Source organism: Alligator mississippiensis, chromosome 4 (genome assembly GCF_030867095.1).
Source record: "Alligator mississippiensis isolate rAllMis1 chromosome 4, rAllMis1, whole genome shotgun sequence".
Lineage (NCBI taxonomy): Eukaryota > Metazoa > Chordata > Crocodylia > Alligatoridae > Alligator > Alligator mississippiensis.
The window spans coordinates 24,800,001-24,821,842 of record NC_081827.1 but is presented as its reverse complement, the minus strand read 5'-3'; the positions used below and the strand labels follow the sequence as shown (position 1 = coordinate 24,821,842).

The 21,842-nt window shown below is 42.4% G+C and overlaps 1 protein-coding gene across 2 annotated transcripts in view; it reads left to right on the top strand.

The window, feature by feature from the left end:
• The window catches only part of RELN (reelin), a 557,181-nt gene that overhangs the window by 313,620 nt on the left and 221,719 nt on the right, over nucleotides 1-21,842 (top strand). For both annotated transcript variants that reach the window (XM_059725849.1, XM_059725848.1), the window contains exons 9-10: nucleotides 3-99; nucleotides 2,831-3,071. In XM_059725849.1, coding sequence (XP_059581832.1) covers nucleotides 3-99; nucleotides 2,831-3,071 — 338 coding nt within the window. The remainder of the gene's footprint in view (nucleotides 1-2; nucleotides 100-2,830; nucleotides 3,072-21,842) is intronic.

Here is a 21,842-nt window from a genome sequence, read left to right as displayed (position 1 = left end):
AGGGTCAGGTTCATGTCGTTTTAGTTACTCTGATCCCAGCATCATTGTGTCCTACACTAAGAATAATTCTGCCGACTGGAGACAGCTGGAGAAAATTAGGTTTGTTATACTTTAAAAACATTGCCATGCATTCTGACTCAGCAGCTGTTGGTTTTATTCAATTTTTACACAATGAATTTTTATAAATCTGCTTTGATTGTGAATTTTTGGCTGTTGCTTTTATTAGATGTTTTAAAAATGAGGGGTGAACTCATGGCCCCGTTCAAATAATAGCACTGATTTCAGTGAAGCAGAATTTCACCGAAGGACCTTGGGCACTTTTACACGTGCTCCAGGGGGAGGGGCGGGCATTTAATTAGAGTGCCGCAGCATCTCGTGTATCAGCGCCCCCATGCTGAAAAATGGCATCGAGGGGCACTTGAACTAAAACTTGTTCAATGAGCTTTAGTTCAAGTACCCTTGCTCCCATTGTGCAGCATGGGGGCGCTGATACATGAGATGCAGGAGGCTGCTGGAGCAAGGTAATTACCACACTCCAGCAAACTCAATTAATCAGGTCCACCGATTACAGTGTGTCAGAGCAGCCCCCCAGCACATCTGCAGGCACCCCTTAAAACTAAAAGAGACAGGTTCCTTTAGGTGGGAAAAGATGGATTTGTGGTTGAAGTATGGGACTCAATTCCAAATCCTGAGGCCTTGGAGACTTCTTATGCAACCTTGGGTAAATCTCTGTTCTTCAGTAAGTGTGTTAATGAGTGACAACCATCACTGGGCTGTGGATGAGGCCCAACTATAAACAGAACAGGGGCTGTGAGGCTTTGTTCTTAAATATTGATGAGGTATCTAGATACTACAGACAGTCCTGTAGGTATTTCTTATTTAAAGTAAAAAACACAGCATACTATACTTTATATCAGTGCATGTTATCCATTTGAATAAAATCAGTTTGGAAATAAAAAATAAAATGTTAAAATTTTTAAAAACAAAGTTTATCATATTCGCTGATGTTTGTTATCAACTTCTATGCTCCACAAAAACCAAGAAATACAGGTCTGCTATGGGCCTCTCATAGCTATTTTACTACAAGCCAAAACTGCCACTGATTTGCATTTTAACACCATTTTAATCTCAGCAGGAACAATAATTTCAGTGTGGCAGGTTTGTACTTGGGTAGGATGGATGTTCAATAAAAATGTTTTATGGTTTGATGCAAAGACTTGATTTCCAACATTGCTATAACAACAAAATGATGGTAAATTATGCCATTTTTCAAACAAACAGGTTTACATGCAAGTATAAAGGATTATGAACAAGGATTTTTAAAACTTTTATTGCAATATTCATACCTCTAAATTGACAATCAATATTAGATGTGAATATTTTTCAAAAGCAGAGCAATAATTTTATAAAGTAGTATTGTGAAATGCTCCATGTACATCAACACCTATCACACTCATTCTAGTAGTGCAGCAAGGGCACAAGATTTCAGTGTGTATATTGTGTGCTCCCTGTAGCTAGAATCTGCCACCCAGTCTACTTTATGTAGCATCAAGTAGTAGGTATTAATTCAGGGTTAAAGTTGCCCCACCAGAATGTGTAGTTCAGCTACATTTATACCTTTGGAGAAAACACAGGAACCAGCAGTTAAGGTAATCCAAATTTAAATCACTGCAGTCTGGGAGATACAAAGTCAAGTTATACACCATTCTGGTAATGCCTCCTTAACTTTGCTCCCTTGAGTTGGCAATAGGGAATGGGGCAGTTATGTGGTGACACACTAAGGATTATGAAAAAATGTCATTGTTTGTCTAGTATTTCTTGTTGGAACTGCAACTTGTATCTGTCTGCGCTCCAGCTGCTTTCACTGTTAGGTGTAGCTGTGCTGAATGGCAAAAGGATTGGTTTGAACAGATTGAGGGTTGTTGTGATACCAAGAGAAATGCATGTGTACTTTGTGGGATCAAGTGTGCCTTGTTTGAGCACTGAATTCTCTAGGCTGTCAGCAAAGGTAGACAGAGGTCTCCATTTACCGTGGGGATTCTTTGTGGCCAATTTCTGGAAGTACCTCAGGCAGCTGCTCTTGATCTTTCTGCTGCATGTTTGAAAACAGCCTCGTTTCTGGGATTGGTGCATGCAGAGGAGAAGCAGAGGCTCAGGGTATGCTTGAAAACAGTTTAGACTTACCCAGTGAAGGGAAGGCAATAGGTATGGACAGACATGCATTTTAGGTGCTCCAAATCCCACTCCCATTGAAATTCAGAGTGCTTCAGCTCCATGCAGATATGCTTCAGCTCCATGCAGCACTGGCCTCGCCCTCCCAGCCCTGCTCCACAGAGGTGGAGGCAGCGGCAGCGTGGGGAGCTGGCGGTGCAGCACCAGTGGCAGCACATGGTGGAGTGGCAGTGGGTGTGGGGGGTGCACGGGGCCACACCGGGATCGGTGGGGGGGGGTGGAGGGGTCCACAGGGCCAGATGCAGGGGGGCACATGGGGATGGAGGCAGAGCAGTGGTACCGTGGGTCACTGGGTGACGGTGTTCTTTCCCCGTCCTCCCCACCCCATCATTCTTGATGGGCAATTTGATAGTAAGTAATAATAACAGACCATTGGATTTTTTGTTCATATTTGTTTCTTTTCTTTTTCTGATGTATATTTTGTGGCAGGGAGATTATCTTGATTTATTTTGGAGTTCGGTGTTCATTACAACTATTTCCTATGCGCACAAAAGATTTACTGACATGGTAAATTAATGTAGTAGCTGTATTACCTTTGGTAAATCACTTCAATCACAGTCTCCATCTCCATCTGATTCTGCATTTCACTATTCTACAGAGCACCTTCCAATGTCAGCACCATTATCCATATACTCTACCTTCCTGAAGACGCCAAAGGAGAGAATGTTCAGTTTCAGTGGAAACAAGAATACGTGCATGCTGGTGATGTGTATGAAGCCTGTTGGGCGTTGGACAACATTCTGATCATAAATGCTGCTCACAGACAAATTGTTCTAGAAGACGATCTTGATCCTGTGGACACTGGCAACTGGCTTTTCTTCCCTGGGGCCACAGTTAAGGTTTGTTTGATTTTGTTTGGTATTTTGTTACTATTAATATATGTAGTGATAACAATCTGTCAGAGCAAATATGGGGCCATTTCTGTGTGCACAATTTGGTCCTCTTTTTCTCTCTAATCATCTTAGAAGCAAAATTTGGCCTCCTCACTGTCATGTGTAGTCTTTCTGACGCAATACAACTTTTCTGTTGTGCCCTAAAATTACAGTGATTCAGAAGAGTTATCATGTAGAAGTCTACACTGGAAAAAAATTGCTAGTTTCTTTTTAGCTGTTCCAAGGTGTTCCAGACTGGGTGCTTCCTAAACACAAAGCAACATAGCTGTGTACGGATAGTGCTGTGGTGGGCAAATTTGCACTATCACTCAGCAGGGCTAATTAGCTGGCTTACTGTGCCACATGGATACCACTGTATTGCTTCGAGTTTGAGGCAGCTTGCTCAAAGCAGTGCAGAGTGCTTGAGGGCACTACTGCCAAGCACAGTAAGTTAGTGTGTGAATATGACATAAGTGTTGTACAGCTGTTAATTCCTGCCTGGTTGCTTACCCATGCAAATTTCTTCAGTTTTCTATCACTTTGACAAGGAAAAGGATAACAAGATAGTGTTTCTTATGAAATAATTGTATTATCTTGAATTGCATTAGTGAACTGATAACAAAAAATTTACAAAATAACATAAATATATAGCTTTTTCTAAATCTGACTCAGGTTAACGTAATTAATCTATATCACATGCACACATGTAGTAGATACTCCTTTGGGAGTTTTCCATTCTTTTATGATGCAAATTAACCCTGCTTTAAGTGGAGAGTTATTGGTTACATCAAGAGTGGGCAAAATAAGGCCCGTGGGCCAGATCTGGCCTGCCAAGGGATTTTATCCAACCTATGGCAGGTCCCTCAGCCCTGCCCAGCCCAGGTGTGGGAGACAGCCAGGCTGTGGTATGTGCAGCCAGTTCTGCTGCCCCCCAGCATGCAGCAGGGCTTGGGTGGCACACTAGCTGGACTCCACTTCCCAGAAGACCCAGTGGCAGTGGCTCCTTCCAGCCTGTCACTGCTAGTGTCACCATCACCAGCCCTATTGCTGCCAGAGGCACAGGAGGGAGCACGTGGAATGGGTCTTCATGGAGAACAGCCAGGACCAGTAAGCAAGGCATGCTTGGTCAGATGCATGGGATGGGGCCATGCACAGGCAGGGAGCAGCATCCAGGAGTGAGATGGGGCCATGTGGTCAGGGCTGGAGCCAGGATTGCAGGGCAGTGACAGTGTGGGGCCACATGGGGAGCAGATTGTGGCTGTGCCCCAGGCCTGGCCCTGCACTATCACAGCCCTGCAATTGCAGCCCTGCCTGCCCATGCCACTCCTTGCTCACCCACAGCTATATCCCTGAGTGCACCCTGCCTGTAGGGGTCCCGGCCAGTCTCAATGGAGACCCCACCTACCCACTCCATCCAGTGCCCCTGGACTACTTAGGGAGTTCTGGTGAACTGTTGCTGGGAGGTGGGGGGTGCTGACCCAGCCCAGTATGGCAGGAGGTAGGGGTGCTGACCCCGCCCACAATAGCCCACCAAATCTCCCTAACTGGCCCTCCAGCCCAAATAACTGCCCAGGCTTCAGTTACATGAACATATTTGCTATTGGCATGATTTCACACACTGTCTATGCACTGACCTCCCAGTGAGCTTTAAGGGAAGCTCTGTATGTGGAGGATTGGTAGAATCTGTCTTTTATGTAAAAAACTTGAATAGCAGATGACTTTCTGTTTGCATTTTATTTCTCATTCTCATTCATAAAAAAAACAGTTGTGTTGTCAAAGTCCATTAATGATATTGGTAATATTTTGGCAAGTACACAGGAAACAGATGTGGAGTTCAGAATAGCAAGGTGAGGGTATTGGCTTCATCCTTTTCCCCGCAGTCAGACCTGCTGTATGGCCTCTAATGAGCCTTTGCAGAAATAAATGCTCTTTGAAAGCTGCTCATAATACATGATAAAGTACGTTAACCTCTTTGCCCCAGTAGGGCCTTTTAAAGTGAATTGAAAAATTCAGCAGATGAGATTTTAGTATCTGCTTCCATCCCGTTTAGTCAAGTCACTTCCCAGGTATGGTTTTTATGTTTGTTGTGCCCATTACCTTAACTTTGCTTTCTATTTTTACTCAGTCTATTCCTAGCATCTTACAAAGTAAATTGTTACCTATGAAAGTGTCTTTCATTGTTATCTTCTTTCTTAAGATGCCAGCATGTCCTACTTTCTGCCTGGCTTAAGTATGTTGCTTTAGAACATATAATTCCAACTCACAAATGAAAAATACATTGAAGCAAAGATAGTATTAATACGCCCCAAAACTGCTCTCATCTCTCAGCTGATATACAGCAGTGTTTCAGAAGTCCAGCGCTTTGTTGTATCAGCCTTACTAATCATGAAGAATGTTTTTCTCAATAGTCTGTCCCTGAAAACAGCTGCTCAAAAATCAAGGTATCACAGTCTGGCCAGAAAATACCTATTTAAAAATACAATGAATTTTCTTTCATGAGCTAAAGTTTTCTTTTCATATAACATCATTTACAAGGTTTCCAGACACAAGAATGGAACATGCAGGTATGCCCCATAATAGTTGCATGCACATTATAGCTAGGGGCCTACCTAATTCCTGGGGGCTGCCCCCAATTTCACAGATAGAATCCAGGCCCAGGCCTCCATTTCATGGATGGAGCATGGTGCCCCCCCCCCATGCCTCTGATTGGCTAAAGGACATCTGTGGCCCTGCCCCTCACTGCTGATTGACTGCAGAAGTTGTCTGTCATGTGACCCCACTCCTTGCCCATGATTGGCTGTGAGGGCTATCTGCCATGCAGTCCCACCCCTCACCAATGAGAGGGGTGGGGGCCACATGACAGGCAGCCCTTGCAGCCAGTCAGCGGCAAGGAGTGGGTGTGGCAGCCATCTTGATGGCAGCACTTTGATTGAGCAGCCCTCGCTATCTTCCCTGCCTTGGCAAGCTGCTGAAGTGCTCAGTAAGTAAGTGCTCATGGATTTTACGGGCTCTGTGGACATTGCCCAGATTTCACAGGCAAAGCTGAATTTCACAAAACCCTCAAAATCATAAATTCAGTAGGTCCCTAATTATAGGTAACTTTACAGAGCTTTTTTTTTTGCAAAGGGTGAATAAACTATTCTTAAAGGTGCATAAATTACTTACAGGTATTTCACAAGTAGAGTTCCATGGGTTATTTACTTAAATTGCATTTGTTTACCACCAACACATAATTAATATTGACATTCATATAAAGATGAGTGACTTAGCAAACACAAGGGTGTCTTTTAATACTTCTTACAAAAATCCCTTTCAAAATCTACATTGCATCAGATGGGAGAGTGGATTACTTATCTTCCACTTCTCCAAACCTACATTGTGTTGCTGAGAATAAATTAAATGAGCTTGTCAATTAGTTCTCCAGCTGAAATTTGTGACTTGTCTATGCATATTTCTTCAGTTCAATATCAGTTTGATGAGGGTGAGGATCCTTCCTTTTTCATGTCTTTATGACAAGCTATTTAGCAGAATTTGCAGATTCATTACAATCTGACAGGCTGTGTGATATGAGCGCTTCTGCTATGGCCTCAAATTTGCAACCTTTGGGTTGTCAACAGTGAGCTTTAGCGCCTGTGTTACCCCAGCCCCCAAGATGAGGATAACATGATAGTATTTTTATGGAATAACTGAATACAATTATTGTGCTGTCTTGTGCAAAATTTGGCTGTCAGACTTCATGGAACTTTGTACAAAATAACCGTACTATTTTACTGCAAGGAGTTCCCAAAACCATTCCTCTTTCCAGCCCCCCAAATTCCATTGTTAAAATTGTATTTAAACACACTCAGAATCTCATTAGCCTCTGTAAGTTTGTAAGACAAAAAAAAAACCTTTTGACAAAGTTGCTGTGACTTTCAAGTCTAGAACAAAACCCCAAAGTTAGTGAAAATCCTATAACTTTAGGTTTTGTTAAAAATCCTCAAGACAGTGCTAACCTCAACTTCACACACACACTTTTGGTACAAATAGACAAGAGACACTTCCCACACTATTAGTGCTATCAACACTAAACACCTTTTCTTTAAAATTCCCATGATTGCTAGCACCACTTGAAGTTTTCTGGTGTTAGCAATGTCAGGATCTCCTATGTATCCTTGCTGCTCACTTCTACAGGCATCAGTTTCAATTGTAGAGAGACAAACAGATTATCCTCAGTTGAACCTGGGAGCAGGAAGCAGGAGGGGAAATTTGCCACACTTCAGCTACTCTGCAGCAACTGTGTCCACTCTGTCCTGTGATAAGTTATAGCTAATATAAGGCAGAACAGAACAACTGCCAAATTATTGTGATGTAGGATCCTCTTGTCTTGAGACAGAACAGACAAGGTACCCCTAGCTTCTTAACTGCTATCATTTGTTTGCCTGTCCAGACCTCACTTGATCAGTTTTCAGTAAGACCTAGAAATAGAAGAAAAAACTAGGGACGTGTTACTACTGTGGCTCTAAGTATTGCTAACCCTCCTGAAACAGAACCATTGGTATCTACTGAAGTTAAATACTGAAACATTTTCCCAGTGTAGAAAGCCCCTATCAGTAAGTGTATTAAAAGTCATACTGGAAAAGTAATGGCAGTGTTACCGAAAAAAAAGATTTTATAACATCTAAGTTTTGGTTTTACCTTCACTTCTTTCCAATTCTTTCTTTACTATTCCATCACCATACCATCACATATGTTATATCATCCTTCTCTAAATGAACTTATTTTTCACAAAAGCAGTGCCAACACAGATCCTTATCACTCCATTTGTTTCCATTTCATATTGTTAAGACCTTTCACATCCAAGCTTGTTTGGTCCTATAAATAGCACTCTTGATCAATTAGCATTTTGTGTAGACTGATATTAGAATTATTTCTGAAATTAAGTTAATTATACCAATGGTTTTCCCCTATCAAATTATTTGACACTGCCAAAAATCAATCAGACTTCCTGGATATTAATATTCATAGAGTAACTAACACAGTCTAGTTTGTGCATATGAGCACTGTGGAGCATCAAATCTTATACCAATTATTACAGCATAAAATAGATTAATTGCTTAGGACAAAAAGGGTGGATTCCTAAGAGAAACAGAAATAAATAAATGAAAGGGCACTTTTTTAAAAAGAAAAATTTTCTATTTCTACTGGAACCATTTTATATATCTGTTCTTTCTCTGCCTTATTTTAAATAAAGCAGCTGATATAGAGCATGTTTTTCAAATGTATTAGAGGTTGCAAACATACAGCTTTGTAGAAACTTGCCAGTTGGCAAACACTGTTGGGAGAACTAAAAAGCATGTATATTTCTTTCTGATATAAAAAAGGGGAAAACGAATCTCTTTGACAACAGGTCCATCCCAGAAAGTGAAACCTTATAAGAGCAGTACTCATCATTGCATTCATGGGCATTTTATACGGTTCTCAGTGGCTAGGTCTACATGAGCAGCAGACGGTGTTGTTGTTACTGCTCAGTCATTTAGTCCTTGCATTACTGCACACTACTGTCCCCACACTTTTTTTTCTGACACTACTGCACAGGAGCAACGAGTTACTACATAGTAGCTTGTTACTACTTTACAGTAGCATTGTGTCACAGTTAGTGCCTGGCAATGCTACTGTGCCATAGCAATGAGCTATGGCACAGTAGCTTATTGCTACTGTGCAGTAACATCTCATGTAGATGCGCCCGGTATTCCCAAACACCCCACCCAAGTGACATTTAAGCTATATCTAACAGCTGCCAGTGATGAAGATTCAAGAACCTCTTTAGGTAATCTGTTCTAGTGCTTCTGCACCCTGTTAATTAAAAAGTTCTTCCTAATATCCAATTTAAATTTGCCTTCGTACAATTTAAAATGGTTACTTATCTTGTTCACTATGGCTAGGGACAGACATTACACATAAACCAGTATAAGTGATCAGAAACTGATTTAAACCTATAACAGAACAAACATTCAGTGCACATAAACCAGATAAACCTGGTTGAATGTAGTATCAGACTTAACTGGTTTGGCTCAAACTGGTTTATGCAATGTCTGTCCCAGACCCCTTGCTAGTTTAACTTAAACCAGAATCCCCCAGCATCCCAGATGCTTTGCAGCCCTGGGCGGGGCTCTCAGCTCCATGTCAGAGCTGGGACCGCCCCCTCTACTCCCTGGCTGGAGCTCTGGCAGAGACTTGCAGGTACAGCAGGGTCTACTTGGCTTCCCCCTTCCCTGTCCCCCACCCCTCACCACTCAAGCAGGAATCCCTCCCTCCTCTCTCCCATAGCACGGACCATAGCCAGCATGTGGTATGCTAGCTAATGCTGAGAGGTGTCTGTGTAAGGTAGACAGGACAAAGGCAGACAGGACGGTGTCTGCTTAGGGTTTTTTGTTGCTAATCAACAGGTAGCTGGTAATGTCCCTCTATTCCTTCCTTGGAAAAAGTTGTTTAAGAAGAGCTTGAACCAATGAGAGAGGCCTTTGTTTTGCTGATGGGCTGATAAACACTGTATAAGTAAATACTGTGTAACTCCCGGCTGGCTCTGTCGCTGGTTAGAGGAGCAGCAAGGGGAGGGGGGAATCCCTCCCTAATCAGAGTGTCTTGCTGGGACCTGGCCACATACCACAACCCCCAGCTCAGCAGTGTGGAAGGGTAGGGAGGGCTGCTCTAGCACTTCCCGGCTTCTAGCCTGAGCCTCTGCAGACATGTGCCTGCATTTCCTCAGTCCAGAGGCGATATCTGTATGTTTACAAACCGGTTCAGCCTAGCCAGGTTAGACTAACCTGCAAAGATTGAATCAATTCAGGCTCAGGCTTTTTTAATATCTGTCCCTAGCCTATGGGTACATCCTCTTTATAACCCCATCATCCTCTGTAATAATCCTCTTTGTATTTGAAGACTGCTATCAAATCTTCTCCAGATTTAATAGTCCCAGGTATTCTAATCTGCCCCCATTGATCATATTTTATGGACCATAATAATTTTAACAATAATTTTCATACTAATCTCCATTAGACTGCCTGCTTTGTGCACATCTTTCTTGAAGTGCGGTGCCCAAAAACTGTGCACAATACTCCAGGTGAGGCCTCACCAGTGCTGAACAGGTGGAGGAATCACTTCCTATGACTTTCATGTCATAGTCCTGCTAGTGCATTCCCATAAAATATTGACTTTTTTGTACACTGTAAGAAAACCTATCCTTAGAAGAGAACCTCTGCACTCATGAGTTGTTACACTTTAGTTCTATGATTGCATCAATCATTGAAGATGATAGTTAAAACTTTGAAGATACCACTGTTTTTGGCCTCAGAGATAAAACCTAAGCCATAAGAGAAACCACTGGCTCAATTTTCTTCATTCCCAAAAAAGATCACAAGAGATAGGAAGAATCCCATTATCGAGGACAAGTTGCACTCAGAAGGTTAATTGATCTATTAGAACTACAGCCATCTGCATTGGATCCTGAATTGAAGAATGCCAGTCAGGGTAAAAGTACATTAAAATTAGCAGCATCAGATCTGGAGACAACTCCAAAGCAGCAACAGTTATGACAGCACTATTGTTTACTAGAATTCCTGCCCTAAATTTCAGGATATAGGTCCACAATCAGATTGTTTAATGGAACCACAAGACTTCCTAGTTCACAGGGAGACTAAGTCCTTCCTTGGATTTCCATTCCTATGAAACAAGGAATTGGCTAAGTGTTCATGTTTCCATGGAGACTTCCCTATCACACCTTCAATTTCCCCTATTAAAGGGGAGTTGCTTTTCAAGATGTTATGCCTGCCTGATCCTCTAGTTCCTCCAGTTGCCTTTGTGTCAGATCCAAGAGGGATCTGCAGTTTGAGATAGCAATTAACGTAAGAGGTATGGTGGGGGAATAACTGCAGTCTGACAGCTCAAGGTCATTAGTGTTTGCTGGGAAAGAGACTGTATGTAAACTTTACAGCTGAGAGAGATCCTTTGTCTCTCAAGTCTTTGCAGTCTCACATCCAGGGAAAATAGCATAGACAACACAGAAGACAATGTTATATATCAACAAGCAGGAAAGATTTCTCTTATCCCACCTGTGCAAAGAACTAAGAGTTATAGAATTAATATAAAGAGCAAAATATCTATCCTGTTGCTCTTCACCTCAAGGGCAAGGACAATATTTTGACAGATCTACTAAGCAGAATTGTGACCTAGTTGTATGAGTAGTCAATAAAGAAAGTGTTGATAGATGATAGCTCTAACCTGTGGTAGTTTCCAGAAATATATTCATTTGCCATTTGCTTCCAATCCTACTTGAGAATAGGCAGAGACAGTCTCTCCTAACAGATGCTTTTTTCCTGACTTGGGGGAAGGGTCTTTTGATGCTTCTCTCCCATCCCCCTCCCCTCCATTATTCTTTTTCCATTTACTCAGAGGATGATGAAAAGATAAGTGAAATGGGGTGACATTTATCTTAGGAGCTTCAGGACAGCTGACACAACAATGGGATACAGAACTTGTGGAAATTTCCAAGTGGATATACAGACTTCTAATGTTCCAAATTTGTTGCCTCAGTAATAAGGCAAGATTTATTACCCAGATACTCAATCATTGCCTCTGAAAGCCTAGGCTATAGGATTCAATAGACCCGAAAACATTGTGCTCTGTAGGGCTAGGTACAGACAGTCAAAAAGCCTGAGACTGAATCGATTCAGTCTTTGCAGGTTAGTCTAAGCTGCACAGATTAAATTGAAACAAAAGTGACCAGACGTTTACCTTTGATTCAGGAAATGTAATCATATGCCTGCAGTGGCTCAGGCCATGAGTGACTGGTGCCTCCTGAATCTGGGGGGGGGGGGCACCCGCCAATGGCAGCGGCCCTATCAGGGGGGAACCAGCCCTTCTGACAGCTAGAAACCAGGGACACTAGAGCATAGCTCTCTAGCTGCATGTTTACTTCCTTTTCCTGCTGCCCCCAAGGTCTCTGGGCTTTGCAGTCCAGAATTATAGCAGCAGGACTCTGAAAGGTTGCTCATCACTTCCTCTTCCTGTTTCCAAGTGCCTCTGGGATTGGTAGTCTGTAGTTGCAGCCAACAGTAAGTTTGAGCTGGGGAAGCAGTGTTTAGCTCTTCTCTCTGGTCACAGACCCTAACTGGGATTTGCCTGGCAGGGTGGTGAGAGTAGTCCTCCCCCCGAAGATTGGGTTGCATCCTCAGCCGGACTTGTCCCCCCAACAACCCCCTTGCCAGCCTGCCCTCACTGCTCCAGCTAGAGAGCAGAGGGGTGGGGCCAGCCCTGCTCTCTGGAGCTGGCAGCACAGCCCAGCCCAGAGCTGCAAAATGCTGGGATGCTGAGGGACTCAGATTTAACCTGAACCAGAAAGGGGTCTGGGACAGAAGTTTCATAAACTGGTTTGTCCCAAATCAGTTCAGACTGATACTCCATTCAACCAGGTTTATCTTAAACCAGTTTCAGCCATTTTGAAACTGGTTTATGTGCACTGAGCTTCTGTTCTGTTACAGATTTAAACCAGTTTCTGATCACTTAAACCAGTTTATGTGTAATTTCTGTCCCTAGCCTCAAGGTGCAACAAGTGTTACTTAATGCCATAGAACAGTCAACTAGAAAGTACTACGGTCTCATATGGACTAGGTTTGTGAAGTGGATGTGTGGCAAACATGGACCTACACTTGTGGCATTAATTCATGCTGTTCTGAAACAATTAGCAATTCAGTTAAAGGGTTCAGGTCTCTCCATAGCCTTTATAAACATCCACTTATCAGCTATTTAAACACACCCTGTTCTTATAGATGACAAATTTGTCTTTGCATACAAATAGTAAAAATGTATAACAGGGATGGACATGGTGTACTTTAAAAACATCGATCATAAAATCTGCACACATGAAAGCTCCATTTGAGCCTCTGGATAATTTTGCACTGTTCCACAATCAATTAAAACTGCTTTCATAGCAGGAACAATATTAGTCAGGCAAATGAGTGAGCTGCATGCCTTTGAATGGCAGTCGTGATGTTCACTGTGTTTCAAACAGATAAAGTGTTGTTTTGCCTTTAGCCTAGATTCTTACCCAAACACCTGCCTTCTATGTTAAACAAATTATAAATATGCCAGTTTTCTTCCCTAGATTCATAAGCACCAGGGCAAATCAGAAGTGCACACTCCAGAACTTAGTGATATGCCCATGCTACTAGTTAGGACTTTGAGAGTCGGGACATTAGCTAGTCCAACCCATATGAGCCACCTCTGCCCATAAATATTACCTTGATACAGCTGAACACGAAACATAGTAAGCAAGTAGTGGGCAAACTGATTCTCAGAACAACTCTGCTCAAACCCTTCTAGAATCAGTCCAACTGCTTGTTCTCCCCTTCTGTGCTTGACTGATTATAGAAGTAGAGGCAGGAAGGGATAGGAGTCAGGGGCTTGCAGACTACTTGTACTGTACTGTACCGTGTCCAGTTTTGGGCACACCACTACATAAAGGATGTGGACAAATTGGAGAGAGTCCAGCAGAGGGCAACAAAAATGGTTAGAGGGCTGTGGAACATGACTTCTGAAGAGAGGCTAAGGGAACTGGGCTTATTTAGTCTGAAAAAAAGAAGACTGAGGGGGATTTATAGCAGCCTTCAACTACCTGAAGGGTGGTTTCAAAGAGAATGGAGTTGGACTGTTCTCAGTGGTGGCAGATGACAGAACAAGGAGCAATGGTCTCAAGTTGCAACAAGGAAAGTTTTAAGATAGATATTAGGAAGAATTTTTGCATGAGAAAGGTAGTGAAACACTACAACAGGTTATCCTGAGAGGTGGTGGAATCTCCATCCTTGGAGGTTTTTAAGACCTGGCTAGACAAACCCTCGACTGGGATGATCTAGTTGGGAATGGTCCTGCTTTGAGGAGGGATTTGGACTAGATGACCTCCTGAGGTCCTTTCCAATCCTAACTTTCTATGATTCTGTAGTCTGGTTGGCTAGAGGCTAGAGATAGAGGGTGGCCTTGGAGATGCCATGCTTGCTCTGCACATGCTGCCTTCCAAACAGAAAATAGCATAGCTAGTCTTGTGCTTCTGGTTTAAGAGTGGAGTGATCATGACTATTTTTTGTCCTTGTGGTGGAAGGGCATTGACAGTGCCCTCAATCCCCTGCTTTACCAATGGAAAACTGAGGTGTTTTATGAAGTTTTGGGGCATTGGGCCTGGTAGCTATGCTAAAGGGTTTTTCATGAAATTTTAAGACTATGTTAATACTTGTATAGGATGGTTTAGTCAGCAGTGATCCTGCAGGGATTTGGACTAGACAACAGCCTGAGATCCCATCCAGCCCTACGTTTCTCTGATTCTGTGACATCTCTCAGGCCCCTGGCAGACATTAATGTAATTATGTAATGAGTCTGAGGAATTTTATCCAATATCCCTGAAATTATGCATCCAACCATGCCAGATGTTCAAGGCATGTAAGTCAGGTGCTGTTTTGCCTCCAATATCACCCCTTAGTGTAACATGACTCTTTTAGACATTCAAGGTCTGGCATGGCAGGATGCACAATTGTTGGGTTAAGGAATAAAATTCCTCAGATCCCATCCTATGTCTGCCAAGGCATGCAGCTACATATGTGCAGGGACCTGTAGATCAAGTAGCTCCCCAATTCCCAGTTGCATGAGCAGAGCACTTTGAAATGACATGTACAGCCAGCTGCACACATGCTGGGGAATAGAAAACTGTGGTTCAGGGATCTCCCCCATCCCCGGCTCCCTGTGCCACCAACTTGTCAGCCCAGCATGAGGCTGCACTGTGTGGCTTTAAACGTCCCTGCCACGGGGAGCCAGTGGGGTGCCAACATGCAGGGACATTTAAAGCCACACTGTGCAGCCTGATGTTGGGCTCCACATGCCAGACGTTCAAAGTAAAGTATGATACAAACCAGCCATAAAGATGTTTCAAATTAATTGTGGAACTTCTATGTGGATGGTTTGCCAAAAATGGCCAATTGTACGGCATGTTACAGTTTATCAGGTAATGTTAATCATGTAATCACTGTTACATCTGCCAAGGCCCTCAGTGTGTCACTGCCAAGCACTAAATCTAGTGACACAGACATCCCTTCATTTTTGAACCAGGACCCGACTCCTCCCGTCCATTGTTTGCTAATCACTGCAGAGAGGGACTATACAGAGGATGCTCAAAGAAGAAAGGAAAACTACTTCCTGGTTACTGGAGTTCTTTGACTCTGCATATTCACACACCTTGTCCACCATCCCTTGTTATTATGAATCCTGCTGAAATCTTGATTTCAAGGAGGTAATGGAAGAAATGGTACAGCAGAAGGCAGCATACCTTTTTTCATAACCTCACTGTCAGAGCATTCAAGGGCTCTAGCAGGCACTACATTGAGAAATGTCCACCATTTGAAGTGCATAAATCTGTGGTAAACATCTCAAAGAACTCTAGTTACAAGTAAGGAACCTCCAGTTATCCTGCCACTGCTCATAATAAGTGTTATTAAAATCACTGAGGTATGTCCTTACCAAAATCAAACACTGTCCTCCTAAAACTGGCTCAGGTTGTTAGAGATGTGCTAAGTAATGTGGATTTTTTCTGTTTTTTGAAGGATTCTAAGCATGTTGTCTACTCCCCTTCCCCCTCCCTCCACCACCCATCAAGTGGATAGGAGCACCCTACTGTGGTATAGTCTCCAAATCAACCTATTGTCTATTTTGCTCATTACTAACTAGCTCTGTTAACACATTGCATACTTTCCTGTGTATTCCAAAAATACAACTGTGCCCAGCCATTTACAATGAACATTGGTTTCATTCAATGTATTTTAACTTTCCCAAAATCAGGAATTTATTTTATGTTATGAACGGGAAAAATGGTGAACATTTGCGTTCCAAAAGATGTTAGAAATATATCTGTGAACACTCATACACTTCTGCCCCACCCAGTGTTTCAGCAATTTGCACATCGTAGGTCTCGTAGTTTTTACACACCTTTTTTCCTGCACATGAATTGCTGTGCATCAGCAAACAGATAAGAGACGCATGTAAGCTTACAAGACGCTGGCAAAAAGCACTGAGTAAACTTCCCACAAAGCAGTTCCAGATTAGATTGCCAGACCTTCATTAAACTCTCAGTCGAACAAGGAGTGTCACGAGTGCCATAATGTGTCTATTTCCCTACAGACATCCTGACACTAACATCTTGTTCATATCATTATCATTATGAACTCATTACAGTGTGTCCCATTTATTTATTTCAAATGAATTAAATTATAGGTTTCCTTTTTATTTCTTAAGCACAGTGTATTTCGAGACACCAGTTCTGTGTTCTGGATGAACCATGTTCACTTACAGAACAGATGGAGTAAGAACATTGGCTTTAAACTCTCCTCCTTTATTCTCAGCCCCCAGCAGGTCAGAACAGCCCCAGGGCTACTCTGACTAAGGGCTTGTTTACACACAGTATTTATGTAACTATGTCAGGTTGAGACTGGTATTTTTAAAACAGTAAAGTCCCCTCATCTGGATACATAGGTGCTTATACCAATATTATTTCTAAAAAAATGTATATAAATCAGGGCGAATGCAGAGGAGATGCAGTTGCACAATTGCACCTCCTTTTGGATCACGGTGATCCTTTTCAGATCACAGAAGCAGCAGCCAGGGACTTTAAGTGCTGGAAACAGGTAAAAATCTCTTCCAATGCCGTATACCCCATGCTCAGCTTCCCTCTCTTTTGCCCTCCATGGTCAGAGTCACCTACCCTCCTCCTCTCCCTTCCCCACCAATCCAGCTGTGCTGTGCAGAACTGGAGACAGTGGCACTAGTAGCAGCAGGTGGGTCCATGCTGGAACCCCACTCCAGTGATCCCTGATGGCCTGGGAGCAGGGTCATGGAGAGGGAGCTGCTTCCAATGCAGCCATTCCCACAGCCCCAGGAGTGGGGAGGAGTGGTGGGACCAGCACCAGCAAGTAAATCTCTCTGGCCCATTCGTGCACCCAGAATGGAGACGGCAAGAACAGGAATGGGAAGGGAGGGGTGCTGAGAGTAGCAGGGAAGGGGAGGTTCTTGACTGGGGACATGAAAGTCCCAGCCTGCTACCTCCATGCATGATTTGTCTGCAGTTGAATGGGGGTGGGGGAATCAGGAAAGGATGCTGGGAGTTGGGGGTGCAGCCACCCCTGCAGTGCCAGTCACTGTCCTCATACCCTCCCTTTTCAAAATCCTGGATCTGCCCTTGATATGAATAAAACTATTCCATGTAAGTCTCCATTATATAATTGAGCCCTCCTTAGGGGCTCTACTGCCTTAGCTATTTAGGGGGAAAAAATGATTCCCGTAACTGAAAGAGTTAGATTGGTCCTGTAGCAGTGTGTAAGCATGGCCTTATACTTGGTTGACTATGGTGCCTTGGATCTTTCTGCCAGCTCAGAGTAGCTGGAGGGCTGTAGTCCTTCAGCCTCATTACTTTTTCCCTGCCTGTGCTCTGTCATCCACAGCTGTAAGGACTTATGTAAGGGGATCTCCTTAAAATCCTTAAACCATGACAGGTTCCACTGGCTTCAGGCCCCTAAAGCTGATATATGCAACAAAGGAGCCAGACATGAGAGTTCACTGTAAAATGCAATATAATGAATTGGCATTGGTGAAATGTGAAAAAGAAAACAAATAACTTGAACTGGTTTTACACTGATTTAACCCCACTGTCTTCAGTTAAGTTACTTCTGATTTTTACCAGTGGGAGATCAGGATTGAGCTCACTGCTTCAGAATACACTTATGAAATACTACAACATCAGTGAATCTTAAATCTGCTCATATACTAGTTAATTGACCGTTCAACCAATGGTGAGTGATTTGTTAGTAAGCAACATGTTTCATAGGTTCCTGGAAGATGTTGAGTTAAAGGTGTGATTGGACCTGAACCATGAACCAAACAATCCTACCTCCTACGCATTCATGGCAGGCAGCACAATTGCAGGATCAGGGATCAGATCCCATAACACCATATCACCAGTGCCAGGGAAACCCAGGCACTGGTAAGCTGGGTGCCTGCTACCCTCAGAGCTGGGAGTACTGATCATCTGACTGGGCCTCCCAGCCATGGGAGCACATGGATCTATTGGCTCAGATATACTCCGCTAGCTGGGAGTACTGGAGTTTCCAGCCACAGAAGTGCATCAAAGATTTCTTTCAGATGTGCTTCTGTGGCTGGGAGCCCTGATCAGTGATCACCTGATCAGATCTCCCAGCTGCAGGAGCACATGGATCTCTTTGATCCAATGACCTTCCACAGCTGAGAGCCCCTTCAGCTGATTGAGTGTCCCAGCCTCAGGAGCTCATCCAAACCTGTGGGGTTGTCCACATGTTCAAGTTGTTTTGTGGTGGGAAACAGTCAAAGTTATTACACATTTGTTGTGTTATCACTTTGTGGCTTATTCCTTGTTTTATCATGCCATTAATTGAATGAACATGTGGCTGGGTTACTACTTAAGATGTGATTAACTGGTTAATCAGATCTTAAGTGTAACGTGCTGGGGCCATAGCTCCATAGAAAAGCAGGGCTGGAAGGGACCTCTGGAGCTGAATTAGTCCAGCCCCTTGACTGTGGAAGCCAAAGGAACAAGGCATAGATAGCATCCTAACCTGCCACAGGTAAAGAAGGGAAAATGGCAGTCAGGACCTTGCTGCTTCAAGGTCTATTAAATACACTCAAGAGATTTAAAGTACAGGACCATGCCCCTGCTACAGAGGAAGGCAAAAACCCCGAAGTCCATACCAATCTGACAATGGGGTAAAATTCCTTCCTGACCCCAACATTTGAGTGCTAAATTTGAGTGACAGTGGAAATGATGGATGAAAACATCCTGTATAAGCACTTCTCATCACATGACAAAGCAAGTTTCATTCCATTGTATTCAAAGGGGAAGGTTCCTTTTGCACCTGGACTGCTTTCTTAGCCAAGTTTTCATTTTCTAACCAGTATTAAATTATCTGAAAATCTACATGTGTGGGAAATATTAGAAACTCTATTCCTCTCATGGGGAAAGCTTTCTAAACCCATTGCAATTTTTCTCTTAGTTGTACAAAGTACTTCAATCCAGAAGCCCTCATAGTCAAAACCCTATAACTTTGTAATTCTGAATGAAGGCAATTATGTCTTTAAATATGTTCAGTGGATAAGAAATTGAATGTGAATTAGAATTGTATCAGCACGGGATAATCCATCTACCTGTTATCATGTTTCAGATCTTAAAATTCCAAATACCAACATAACTCACTCCCAGTAAGACACAATGTCTAATTTATGACTCCTCTGACAATGCTGTTTTAATTAATTTTCTTCATCCTATTTCTCTTTCCTCTGCTTCTCATATCTCATCTGTTTGCATTGCCTAGATTTTAATTAAAAAACCTCTCCTCTCTAAGGACCAATCTGAAGTGGCAAAAATAATCACTTAAAATATTACAGTCATTAAAAAATTGGCTGCGGTCAAAGCCATGCATTTTCAATTTGCCTACAAACGATATTTTAGTTTCCTTTTAAAGCGCACTTTGTATTTGGATTGTATACTGCCAGCCAGCCCAGCTATCAGAAATGCTTCTCCAGCTGGGTGGGTTAAATGACAACTCCTTAATGGAGGAAATTGATGACTCTTCTGCTCATGTAGAGGTAAAAGCATACTGGGCAGATTTCTTTCCATCTGCCACCAGCTCTTCACAAGCTGGCATTGCTGAAATGCCCACTATGCTCATTCCGATGTAAGCAATGTCGCCAAAAAATAAATTGTGAGGCTACAGCTGTCTGAAAGAATCATCAGGACCATTAGGCTCCAGAGAGATAATATGAAGAGGTGCACCAGTGTTTGTCTTTGATAAAAACCTAATTAAATGATGGTAAAGGTGACAGCACATACTTTAAAAGCACAGAGGTGAAGTCACTAACATTTACATTGGAGAATGGAGAACAACCTCAGGAAGACGATATGTAATACAGAAGCCAAAAATCTATTACACAGGAATTTTGAACCGATGTTTCCTGTTGATGCTTTTGTGAGTGGCAAAATTGTATCACTTAGTTACACCTTGTTCTGCTTTTCGAGCAAAGGAAATCCTTATAATAGGGGAAATGGGAAAATATTTGTTGATTCACAATTTTTACAGAAACAAGTAGAGAGAAGCCTGATTTTATAAACCAAAATTCATTGGGCTCCAAGTGTTCTGTGTCTCCCACTCTTAGTGAGTCACTGGTGTTTCAACCTCCCCCCTCCCCGCCATTTTACTAACCTTTTAGTTTATGAAGGTTTCTTTTGTCACTGGTGACTTCAGTAAACTTGAAGTTGTACTACACTGTACTTACCAAACTGAAATCAGATGCTTTTTTTTTCTCTTGAGAGACATTGTGGTCCAGTGGCTAATCCACAGGCTGGAAAATGAAAAGTCTTAGGTTCAGATCCCTGCTCTGCCACTGATTTGCTGTGTGACCCTGAGCAACTTCCTTCTTTCCATTTCTGTTTCCCTTTGTGTATTATGCATGTTAACTGTATTCATTCTTTATGGTGGGCTCAGCAGAATGGGGCACCAATCTCTGTCATAACCTCCAGGTGTTACTGTAATACAAAACAATTTTAATAGATACATTTTTCAAGAGTACACAAGTGATTTAGGAGTTTGAGGTCTGCTTTGCAAACTTACCAGACCCGGCAGAATTGCCCTCAGTAGTGCTCCAAGTGGGCTGTTTCTTAACCAAGAAACTGCCTCATAGAGCTAGGATGACTAAGAATTATTAATGGATTAGATATATTCATGATTAACTAATGTTGTCTGCTTTTAGAGGGAAGCCTAGTCTGTTGACAATCTGGATCAGCATTTGCTAGCCAAAATGATAGTAGTATTCAGACTAGGGAAAATAAAATATTGTTTGTTTAAATTTTAGGCATAGTATGCTGTTTTACCATCTGATATAACAATACCGCATAATACTACAGCTGCACTTTAAAGGACTAATTGGTAGAGCAATTTATATACAACAACAACGCAAAAAAGCTAGATAAAAGCTATGTTAAACTGTTTGCATACATACAGCAACTGAACCATTAGAATTATCATTTATTATTATTTATTATTTGCATTATAGCACATAGGGGCTCTGATCATGGTGCTTGACACTGTAAAAAAAAAGGCAAACACATGGACCCTGTCCCAGAGTTTGAAACCTAAGTATAAGATAAAAGACAGCAGCTGGATGCAGACCTATGGAGTAGTATATGGAGTCAGAGAGACGATATTGACCAGCATGATAAGCAGAGAACAAAGCAATGTAATTGTTACTATTTTAGGCACCTCCGCAAAATAGAGCTATCAGAAGGGATATGAAGGAGAACAACGAAGTAGTTTGAATATATTTATGGGGCATTGCTTCCAGTTGTGAAGGGCAAAGGTACTTGAAAATCTAGCAAGTGATGCAGGGTGGCATGATGGACCAGTGAGTGCTTAGAGTTTCTCTCTTAGTACCCCATGATAAATGGCAGGTAAGATGAAGATAGGCCCCAAAAGGCTCTGTGGATGTTAAGAAAAGGTATTTATAGGGATTTTGCATTTATCCTAAAAGCAGGCATTAGAAAATGTAAGCGTTTAACTGTACATTCCAGATATCGGCATACTCCAATTCCTTTTCAGTTTAGACACCCTAACAACCTTAATTTTGTCCTGTTTATTGGATACAGGT